The sequence below is a fragment of the Capra hircus genome, chromosome 2, assembly GCF_001704415.2.
Source record: "Capra hircus breed San Clemente chromosome 2, ASM170441v1, whole genome shotgun sequence".
Classification (NCBI taxonomy): Eukaryota; Metazoa; Chordata; class Mammalia; order Artiodactyla; family Bovidae; genus Capra; species Capra hircus.
In genome coordinates this window covers 22,881,948-22,893,788 of record NC_030809.1, presented here as the reverse complement: position 1 = coordinate 22,893,788, position 11,841 = coordinate 22,881,948, and the positions used below count along the sequence as shown (strand labels likewise).

General features: G+C 42.6%; 1 protein-coding gene across 13 annotated transcripts in view; it reads right to left on the bottom strand.

Moving 5' to 3' along the window:
* DOCK10 (dedicator of cytokinesis 10) overlaps positions 1,408–11,841 on the bottom strand; it is a 308,358-nt gene continuing 297,924 nt past the window's right edge. For 9 of the 13 annotated variants that reach the window (XM_018058892.1, XM_013973005.2, XM_018058873.1 and 6 more), the window contains 6 exons: positions 10,970–11,180; positions 9,096–9,286; positions 7,131–7,231; positions 6,346–6,484; positions 5,001–5,076; positions 1,408–2,161 (listed from right to left, as the gene is read on the bottom strand). In XM_018058892.1, the coding sequence (XP_017914381.1) occupies positions 2,100–2,161; positions 5,001–5,076; positions 6,346–6,484; positions 7,131–7,231; positions 9,096–9,286; positions 10,970–11,180 (780 nt within the window). In that variant the 3' untranslated portion in view covers positions 1,408–2,099. The remainder of the gene's footprint in view (positions 2,162–5,000; positions 5,077–6,345; positions 6,485–7,130; positions 7,232–9,095; positions 9,287–10,969; positions 11,181–11,841) is intronic. The other 4 variants (XM_018058883.1, XM_005676619.2, XM_005676621.3 and 1 more) reach the window with 2 other exon arrangements.

Here is an 11,841-nt window from a genome sequence, read left to right as displayed (position 1 = left end):
GGGGAGAAAAGTGGATGACAGGGGTGTAAGTGTTAAGGCAGGACAGGGAATTAGAAGTCTACGTGAGCAAAGCTTCTGGAAAAGCTCTTTACTTCATCTGTTCCCCCAAGAAACAGACTCTGATGTGGAGATTTATATGCAGGAAATGTATTGGGAGTCCATGTCTCCTGAGAATCCTTTTCAAAGGATTTGTGGAGAGAAGGAGATGAACTGTGGTGTAGCCTCAGGTTGCTCTCAAGTCAGAGTTGGGGAGCCTGGATGGCCATTCAGAGTCATCTTGAATTGGGACAATGAGGCCAGGCCATTGCCCTTCCTGCCATCAACCAGTCATTGAACGTGAGTTTCCTAGAGAGTCAGCTGCTGGGGAAACAGGAGTCTCAGCCCTGAAAGGTGGCTCTGGGTGTCCTATCACAGTGGCCACCACAGATGTGAATTCAGCTGAGTCCTGATGTATAGGGGCTGGGTTGATGTGGTGGGGGGCTTCCCAGGGGGCTGAGACGGTAAAGAATCTGCCTGCAATGTGGGAGGCCTGGGTTCAGTCCCCGGGTCATGAAGATCCTCTGCATTGGCAGGCAGATTCTTAACCACTGGACCGTTATCAGCAAAGCCGTTGCTTTGGTTTTGTTTTGTTTTCAAGTGAGTAGAACACTGTGGGTCTAGTGCAGGGTGTATGTGTAGTCAAGCAAGCAGGACCTGGACTGGCTGACATTTCAATGGCTGAAGAGTGGTCAAGTCTAGCTTCAAAAAAGGCACAAGGACTTCCCTGGTGGCACAGTGGATAAGAATCAGCCTGCCAATGCAGGGGACACAGGTTCCATCCCAGGGCTGGGAAGATTCCATATGCTGCAGAACAAGTAAGCTGGTGAGCTAGTGTGCCCATGCGCTGCAACTACTGAGTCTATAGGCTGCAACTACTGAAGCCTGCTCGCCTAGAGCCTGTGCTCCACAACAGAGAAGCCACTGCAATGCAGAGTAGCCCCTGCTTCTTCCTGCAGCTAGAGAAAGCCCGTGCAAAGCAACAAAGACCCAGTGCAACCAAAAAAAAAAAAAAAAAAAAAGGTACGGAAGTGCAATGCCACCACAAATTTATAGAATGGAATATTTGTGCAGAGTCCTAAAAATTACCATAACCCTTAAGATTCTGATTCAATGTATCTTCTTCCAATCAGTCTAGTTATCTCTTGGGATTGGAAAACCCTGGTCTGTCTAGCTGATCTTTGAATCTTTGTCCAGCTGAGGTTCAAGTCCTTGTCCTGACTTCTTGCTAAGGCATCATAAATCATAAGTAAGACTGCATTCAGCAGCTGCCCGGTCCCATGAACCACTTTTAGGGGCAACTCTCCCAATCTTCAAGAGGGAACCAAATGCAAAGTAATTGTATTTTTTTTTTATTTCTCTGAACAACAACAAAAATTGTATTGTTTTTTATTTCTATGAACAACAAAAGGCTTCCATAATTTCACATCTCATTGCTTTTAAGAGCACATATATTACAAATAAAGAAACTCCACAAACTTTAAAGATTAGTATTTATCAACACTTTTGTACACATACACAAATATTTTAATATAACAGTATCTGAAATGTTATTCATATAATTTTAGCACTGTCATAAGTAATACCTAAAAAGGTTCTTTTAAATTTGGTAAAAACCATATATTTTACAATCTTCTATTTACATCTGAAATACGCTTAAATGTTACAAAAACATTCACTTTGACCTTTAAAATATGTGTGCGAGGACTGGGTATTGAACATAATGTGACCGACAGCAGACTTACAGTCAGCTTTTGAATTACACATTCATTGGAATTTCATAGCAAATATTCAGCTTGGCTTGATCGACGTCACTCAAAGGAAAAAAAAAATTGTAAGAAATGTGCAAATCTGGAGACTGGCAAAATTCTCAAGCTAGCGAGGTAAAAAACAATATGAACACCACCATAAAAACTTCAAATAAATTAAATGTTATCTTTCTCTTCCCCGAGATTAGCTGCAAATTCAGAGTTCCCTTGAAGGAGGAGTGTCCGACGCTGCGGACTTTTCAAACTTCTCCACTGGGTGAGACAGAGACCGTGGGCAGAGAGGGAGCTGCCTTGTTAATTACTCGAGTGCAAGTTCGCTCCACTCCTCGCTTTGATGGGTCGTCCCGGTAGGTAATCTTCAGACAGGACAAAACACAATGCAATAAAATGATAATAGAGAGGTCTGTGTTAATAACTTCAAATACAAGACCAAAACCCAGAACACTGACTTAAAAATTTCCCTACAAGGAATCTGCAAATTTTGAAAATGCTCTTATCAAACTTCTTTGAGTTTTTTAAAAAATTATTTTAATTGGAGGCTAATTACTTTATAATATTGTAGTGGTTTTTGCCTTACACTGACATGAATCAGCCGTGGGTGTACATGTGTCCCCCATCCTGAACCCCCCTCCTGCCTCCCTCCCCATCCCACCCCTCAGGGTTGTCCCAGTGCACCGGCTTTGAGTGCCCTGTTTCATGCACTGAACTTGGACTGGTGATCTATTTCACATAAGGTAATATACATGTTTCAATGCTATTCTCTCAAATCATCCCACCCTTGCCTTCTCCCAGAGTCCAAAAGTCTGTTCTTTATATCTGTGTCTCTTTTGCTGTCTCGCCTATAAGGTCATTGTTACCATCTTTCTAAATTCCATATATATGCGTTAATATACTGTATTGGTGTTTTTCTTTCTGACTTACTTCACTCTGTATAACCTGAAGAGCTTTTTTACCCCAGCCTACATCTCAGCCATGTTGACCAGATTTAAAGTAGTTTCCTGATTCTCTTCAACTATCAGATATGTTTTTAAATGTGAATGAATCTTACGATGTGTTTGAGTAATTCTGGAATTTTATTTTATTTGCAAAAGTCATAATCAGTATTGTCAAAATCTGCCCCCAAAGAAAACATCTGAAGCTTCATTTAAATGTTTGCATTAATGGAAATAGGAGGAAAAGAAAATTTACCTTGACCTGATTTTGCTTTCGAAAATAATGTTAATACGCCCTAACTGTACTTCCCTGTCAGATCTGTTCAACTAATGATATACGAACACAATAACAATACCAGAAACCCCGGGCACCTCTAAAACCCTGGTGCAGAAGAGGCTTAATGAATATTTAAAATTCCTGTTTTTCTCACTGACTTTACACATTACCAGGCTTTGGTTCTCCTGCTTTTCCGGGAGACAATGGCTTCTCTGTCCCCACAGCGTCCATGTACCTTATACTACCAATAAGTTCTCCTTATGATCAGTGTCACAAGTTCTGTTTAAATACATTGGCAAACAATGTATCTGAAACTCAAAAAGCAACTTGCCTTTGGATCTGGCCTGCTTGGCACCATAACAGAATAGATGTGTTCCCTCCCGTTTTATTCTTTTTTTGATATTTGCTATCCGTTACCAGCGTTGACTTCACTATGCTGTCATCCTTTTAAACGTTGAAACAGACAGCAAATCAGCATCTTATGTTTCACCCAATAGTTACATGTATTACTTTGGCCTCCATCAAAAGAGGCTTTTATGGTTTTTGGCCATTTATAAAATAGCTTGGCATCCTGGCTGTCTGAAAAGGTGCTGTCTGAAAAGCGACTGCCTGCTTGTCACTGTAGCAGCTCCGTGTCCACATCCCCATTTTTACACATGAGCGTCTACTTCATCCCGCTCCATCCCACTCCTTATACTGAAGGCTCTTTCATTAAGCAGTGGCTTTAGTATTTGCCTTTTACCTTAGACTTTTCTGGACACTCTCGGAATGAACTGCATAATCAATTCTATTTCTGTTTTTCTATGTCTGTCTATCCATTCTAACTCTGTTTCTATTGTTAACAAGTTTAATGGTAGAATTCCTCTCTTCACTGTAATTATACATGTATCTGTTTCCAGAATATGTGGATGAGTATCGAGGTATGTAAAGGTATTCATGCGTCGCAGATTAAGGCTCATTCATGCATTATAGGATTATGCTAAAATTTGACTACCCTTCACTCTACTAGAGTGCCAACCCAAACATTGGGGTCAAATGCCTTTTTAGGAAAAATATTGAGGAAAGAAGCAAACATTTTTTGTTATAAATCTGAATTGAGATTTACACCCACTTTTTAAAACTACATTGGACTTTAAGGACCCCATCTTTTGCTATCTCTGACATTACAACCAACTCAAGACAATTATCAATATTTGTCATAAAGATAGCTCATTTTGCTGCAGAACACATAGTTTTGCTATGGTTAACTTAAACTTATGGTTGATAATTATCAATTAAATAGTGTCTCTTCTAGAATCTCCTCTTCAGAGTTAGAAGCGAATATTTTTTTCCTCATTTTAATTTAAGATGGAAATGTGGAATGGCCATATAAGAGTTAGACATTTTTAAGGAAAACTTTTCTTTTTTCTGAGGATATCACGAACAGTGTAGTCATTGTCCATATATAAAATATATGTGACAAATCACTATAGAGGCTCAGGACCAGGAGAAAGTTTATCTTTCCTGCCAACAGATCTATTTCTTTTGCTAAATAACAAGACCTGTGTAATCCATTAGTTTCTTTACGTCAGTTTCTAGGAAGCCCAGAGTCAAATTCTGCTTCTGTTAGCAAAAGTTTTCTAGAAAAAAAGTTATTTTCCTTCCTCTAAATCACCTGGTCGTTGTCTCTGGTTTGTTTTGTTTTTTTAATTTTTTTTAGCCCTTTGAGATATAATGAATCTTCATTTTGGATACAAATGAGCTCAAATATATCTTAGAAGTTGATAGGACATACATTTTTCTCTTAAACGCTAAGTTGTTAATTAGCTTTTTGATTTTAATAGGCTTTTGATTTTAATACTGACCTACCTTGAAATGGAAACAAAGTTGATTTAATTAAATAAGCATTTACAGAATGCTTGCGACTATGAAGGTGTCTGGGGAAAAGGAACAGGTAGACCAGAAGGCCACAAAGGACACAGTAGACATAAGGAAAGAAAAACATACCACTTTTGCTTACAGTACTGAGGGAAATACTAGACACAGAGGAACAGAAGCTGTATAAACATGGACCGCGACAGAGCTGCCAGGAAAAAAAGAGAAAAGCATTTTTGCCCAAAGTTTCAAGGTCAGATGCAATTTACAGTTGGAAACAAGCATTTCTTTGTCATCTTTTCCAATTGCTTGTTCTTTTTGTTTCACTCTCAGATTTATGATTTCCCCATCTGTTAAGACTTCACTCCTGAGTATTTAATTCCCATCATCCCTTAACAATTCCACACCAACACTTTCTCCACTAAAAATCCTATCCGGGGAGATTTTTATCTTTGCAACACAAGTCAAGTAACCATTTCTTTCTCTAACTGCTATGGAGAACTTAAAATGTGGGTAGAAGGAGATGGAAAAGAAGAGAAAAAAAAATTTAATCAGAATAAAAGAAGGGTATGACACATTTCATGTTTTGTGATAGTGTTATTTATTAATAACACTAAACACTATTTTCCATTTCAGGAAAGGAGAGGGAATTAATACTTAATGAATGGCCACCATGCATGAGGCACTACTGGGAGGTTAGCTCAAGTTCTCCCCCTCATTATTCTATAAAGAACACATCTAACTCCTTGAAGGGACCATGGGTGAAGAGATGTCCAGGTGGAGTGTGAGGGCTGATGGATGCTGGAAGTAGGCCCAGACAAACTGAACTTGGTTTTGACCACTTGATTCTCAATACCCCCCAAAGTAGTGATCATTGAATGTCCACATTTTGTGCAGTCTTATGGAACATACTGAAATCATGAATGAGTTGTTTGTGGAATGGAGGGTTAAGTTTATCCCAATCTGCATATCTTCTAGAGGCTCAGCCTCTGTAGAGGCAACCTTGACCATAAAAGTCCAGGACCCTAAGTTCCAGCCTTCTTCCTGAGAATGGTGCAGAGACCCCTAGTGGCAGTACTGTGGAACTGCACATCCCAGCCTGGAGGTTGTGAGGTCCTGAATCAGGGGCGTTGGGCATGGTAATAAACTCTAGCAGGAACGTCACCCAGGGCTCTTGGTGTCTAATTAGGCATCATCTGTTCTAGAAAACCAACACACATCTGGTTTGGATAAATATCTCTGAAAACTGGAAAGCATCTGGGTTCTCAATTTTCTTTTTCTACAGATTTTTCTCCAATCTGATCTCTCTCCTTTGAGTCAAGGGGTGATGTACATGGGGGAGAGAACAGCTCAGCAACAAGGTGTTTGTGAAAGTGCAGGGATTTCAGTAGCAGGAAAAGAAAGAGACTCTTTCCTGTCTTTGTGGCATGGGAGATAAAAATGGGCACTTCCTATGCACAGACGGGGAAAGCCTCACCTGCTCATTCATGATTGCCGAGAGCTCGCTGAGCATGTCCTTGTAATGGGACCTCAGTTCCTCCTGGTACTCCAGCTGGTCCTCCTTGATGAGGCGCTCATTCACATCCAGGGCCTGGCCACATGCATCTGCAAATTGCCTTTAGTGACAGCAATAAGCAAATTAACAAGCAACCCTAGAATGTGGCTTCCCTGGTGGCTCAACTGGTAAAGAATCTGCCTTCAATGTGGGAGACCTGGGTTTGATCCCTGGGTTGGGAAGCTCCCTTGCAGAAGGGAAAGGCTACCTACTCCAGTATTCTGGCCTGGAGAGTTCCATGGAGTGTATATTCCATGAAGTTGCAAAGAGTCTGATACCACTGAGCGACTTTCACTTTCTTTCACTTTCAGAAAGTGGCAATTTAGAGACTTTCTTGGTGATCCAAGGGTTAAGAACTTGTCTTGCAATGCAGAGGAGGTGGGTTTGATCCTTGGTCAGGCAAACTCAAATTCCACATATATGTGGGGCAAGTAAGCCCCACACACCACAACTAGAGAGCTCGTGCACCCCAAGGAAAGATCCTGCGTATACAATGAGGATCCTGCATGCCTGAACTAAAGCCTGACGCAGCCAAATACATAAATATTAAAAGAAAACAAAATAAGAAAGTGGCAACTTGAAGTCAGGCTGGTGATAAACTAGACTATGGAGGAGAGGGTCTGTCAGGTGGCTCCCTGGGGGCATTCATTCATGACGCCCTGTCTGAAGGAATTCAAGGAAGAACAGCTCAACAGAGAAAGTCTTACCTGAAGATTTCCTTCAAAAGCTTTACTTGGTTGTCAGGGTATTTCTTTGCATTGGTTTCTTCAAGAAAAGCCCGTGCATAGGCCATTGGTCCAGCATTAACCTATTGGGGAGAAGAGAATTGGCTAAGAATGGTAATATCTCCTCCATGGAGTCCTCTCCATGGCTAGAAAGAGGTGCCTTCACCATGCGGCCCCCCTAATTCTCTTACATCCCCTTGTATCTGTCTTATCTGCTGTCTCTAGACCAGTCAGTGAGCTGCTAGAGGACGCATGTGAACTCCACACTTGATTGCCATCCTTCCTAAACTTCAGTCGTGTGGCCACCATGTCATGTTTTTGCTATATCCACAAATTCGGCAAGCACTGTTATTTTCCTAATAACTCTGAAAACTAGACTCATCTTTATTTACTTACATAAATTCAACATCTGTGAAGTCAAATTTTTGCTGGGCTAGTCACTTTTTCCCCTATAAACATTCAAGCAAACACACAGCTACTAATAAGAGACATTCCACAGTGCTCGTGATCTTGGCATCGTGCCGGGAACCACTGTTTTATCGTGTCTCACTGGACAGTCTGGCAGATTCTGGTCCAAGGAGGGACTTTCTAGATTTGCTGAATGAAGGCACAAAGCCAGGCCCTGGTCATGCTCACAAGCATGTATAGGCTCTCATTAGTGAAGGGGTTTGCATTCTTTAGAGCTTATGATCCTTGCCTGTCACTGTGGGACTGGGAAGCATGAGGTGAAAGAAGGAGGAAGCCAACGCTGTATTTGAGGCATCTTCAGGGGGCTTTGATCACCAGCTGCTGCCCGCATGGTAGAGAGGACGAGCCGTACAGAATTCTTCCCTTAGTTTCTTCGGATCCCTCTCAACCTTCCTCTGCTCAGCCATGTGCTGAGGGAAGCTGTCCCATTTGGAGTGAAACAATGGCTCTTTTGCCTTCTGGCTTTAAAGAAATTATCATTGAGTCAGCCATGGGCATACAGACAAGGGGTGGGCAGGGAAGAGGAGAGCCAGGCCAGCATCAAGGTCAGTGGTACTGAGTTTTCCTTCGGCCTCAGCCTCCTGCATGGCTCTGTGCGGCACTGTGGCTGGCCTGCCTTGATTTAAAATTTTAATACTTTGTTCAACCTGGTTTTGTGAAGTTACTTTTGATTTTTAGACATGGAGCATTAAAGTAGTATTTTATCTTGATTACTGAATTTTTTGATGCTCCCTTAATTTTGTGCCCAAGGGAGATGCCTCGCTCACTGCACCCTAGTCTCAGCCCTGTCAGAGTATTTAGGCCCATGGCTTCTTCTTTGCAATTCCCCAGTAGAAACTGTGTCTATCATGAGTTGGCTCTCACCTCTCTCCCTTCTTCCACTAACTCTTCTCTCCCCTGAGTCTTCAGGTTTGGGGAGGGTGATAGTCCCTCAGTCTTATGCCCCAGTGCCTGCCCTCTTTGGTTTTCCTAAATACTGCTTATACATTCTCAAAAGAGTCTATTTAATTATATTCTCTTCATTTCCTCACTGGGAACAGGCCATCTGCTTCCTCTCAGGACCTTGACATAAATACTGATGCACATTTATGAATGAATAAACATTTGAACATTTTTGGTTTTGAACAATTTTATAAGTCTGTCCCTGACAGATTTTGAAAAGCCATGCTAATTCATTCATTAATTCACTTGTTAGAACTTAGAATATAGAACACAGTTTATCCAGAGAAGATGGGAAAGGAGAGTTGAAAAAACAGTTTTATTTTAGCTAAAACCTAAGAAAGATTTTATCTCTAGGTGTTTGGCACCACTAATGTACCTCCACAAGGAAACAACATTTTAAAGATTCAGATAAAGGTGTTGGATGGTATCAAAAACAGAAAAATGTCTCTTATACTCTTTGTCAAAGAATTCCAAGGGGCATCATTTTTGTACCAGGTTCCACCGACCATGTGCCTCTCAGCTCTGGGTGGCGCTCACCTTTACACTGACACTGCCTTGGAGTTTGAGCTGCAGTCTGATCATGTCCACTTCTTCCATCGTGCAAAGCTGATTAAGCTCGGAAACTTTCTTGGACATCTCATCAATCGCCACTTCAATGGGATTCAGTTCTGTGCTCGACTGGCTGACGACCTGTATCCTCTTCTTCACGTAGGGGAACAAGTGACTCGCTGCACAAAAGCAATACAAGAGCATTTCAAGGTCAAGGGCTAGTGAAAAGTCACGGGTTCCCCTGAAGGTCAGGATGACCCTGAGTCTTTGCACTCAGAGCATTCTATCCTGCATGTTCTCTATGTATGTGAGCTATTTTTCTCCTGTGTGCCATGCTCTCACACACCTCTGACTTTTCTCCCAGCTACTTTTGCCTGGCATGCTCTTCCCACTTCACTAGCAACATCTCCTCATTGCCAAGGCTGGCCTAGACCTTTAGAGTCTCTAAACACTGAAAAGATGATAGTTTCCACCACAACTTTAGTTCAAATAAAAACTACATTGAGTCACAATAAAGAATGCTTAAATAGATACTGAACAGCACATACTATGGGGCTTCCCCAGTGGCTCAGTGGTAAAGGATTTGCCTGCAATGCAGGAGATGCAGGTTGAGTCCCTGGATTGGGAAGATCTCCTGGAGAAGGAAATGGCAACCCACTCCAGTATTCCTGCCTGGGAAATCCCATGGACAGAGGAGACTTGTGGGGTCACAAGAGTCAGACATGACTTAGGGACTAAACAACAACAAGCTTATACTATAATAACTTTGTTCTAGTTTCTTTTTTTATTGCAAAATTTCTGGTAAAGTTTACTGAGGGTGACTGTTTTCTCATAGTTTGGATGTGGCTGCTAGCCACGTACCTACTGCAAAACCAGGATTGCTCACCTCTGAAGATGCCTTGAGTCTCATTCATTCAGATGCCTGTGTTCATTCCCCACAACCCAAGACTGCCTTAAGTTCCTCTCTGGGGGGGGGGGAGGGTTCCCATTTCATTTCTCATGCTGGGCTCACCTAAAATTCTTGCTTTACTTGGCTCTTTTTTTCCTATCAGACAGTGAGCGCCTTGAAGGCAAGAACTGTGTTTTATCTATTTGAATGCTCAGAACAGTGTCCGACACCTATGGGCACTTTTTGAATGTCTGTGGAAAGGATGACCAGCTCATAGAATAGATCTAGATAGTACGGAAGGGATGGTGGAGGAAATCCCTCTGCATCTGTTTCACAGATGAGAAACCTGAATTCCTGAGTGGTTTAGAATCTTGCCCCAAAGCACACAATTCTGAGAGCAGTTGACTGCAATAACTGAGGGTAGGTTCAGGGAGAGAGGAGAGGAATGCTCAGAGTGCCTTTCCCGAGACACCATGACCATCACCACTGGAAGATCTAAAGGGAAGCGGCGGATAAAGTGCCTTTAACTCTATGACAGTTTCTGCTTTGGCTGACTTGTCAAGGGTATCTTGTTTCCAAAGAGAAGGGACAAGAGGAAGTCTGGGCTTCCTGGTAAACATTTTCAAATTAGCACATGTTGGGTCCTTGTCTGCAAGATTGAGGGGCTTCCCAGGTGGTGCTAGTGGTAAAGAATCTGCCTGCCAATGCAGGAGAGGTAAGAGATCTGGGTTCGATCCTTGGGTTGGGAAGATCCCCTGGAGGAGGGCATGGCAACCCACTCCAGGATTCTTGCCTGGAGAATCCCAGGGACAGAGGAGCCTGGCGGGCTACAGTCCACTGAAGCCCGCCAGACCTGACTGAAGCAACTTAGCGCGAATGCATGCACGCTGCAAGGCTGAAGGGTCTTGATTTCCTAAGTCCAGCCTGACCCAGGACCCTGCAGGGGGACATGCACTTGGGGACCAGCACCTACTTGTCAGGACGGTCCTCCGCTTGCACTGCTCCTCCACGCCACCGTGCTTCTTGCCCGACAGCGTGAAGGGCGTCTCAAAGACGAAGCGGTTGATATTGTGGTGCATTTCGAAGTCTGTCTTCCGGTCCTCTATTTCCTTTTCCTCAAAGAATGGCGTCACATAGGTCACCTGGATGTAGGCGTATTTGGGGTCCAAATCCTTGGGGTTCACCTGTTTTAACACATTGTGGGCAGAGAAAGAGTGGTGGGCCTGGGGTGCTCCTGGAAGAAAGGCAGGGAGCCCAGTACCCCTGCAGCTTGGCGTCCCGAGCCGTCCCTTTTCCCTTGGATGAAAATGGCCAATGACATCATCTGAGGGCTGGGTGAATGGAAACCACAGAAAGAGTAATTGGCTGGACTGTGGTCAAGCAGCCAGATGGTGACAGAGCAAATCGGAGCCAGCGTGCTAAGTCCCTGGGGCTCTGAAATAAAAGTACTTGACTATGACATAATATTTCATCTTTTATTTTCTTTCTTTTCTGTATTCAATATCTTCATCTTTGGCTTGAATCAAGCGTGTTAAGAGTGGAAATATATCTCTTTTTCTCTCTATAATTAGCCATGTTACCTAGACTGGAGCCATGAGCTATGGGCTTGTAATGTGTTAGGAGGTTTCTCACTGGTTTAGAAGATTAACTGATAACCTGTCACGTGGTTGCAAACATTTTTCTTTTCAATTCCTCGCCTTCTCTAATCTGCAATAAGTTATTCTATATAACTTTTTAAACTAACTCTGCTTTTGTGAGTAGGCTTGACAAATAGCATGGAAAACAGGCAAAAGGTCCTCCCCACTCCCTGCCTCTTTTCTTATGATTTTTTGAAGAGTTTTTAAA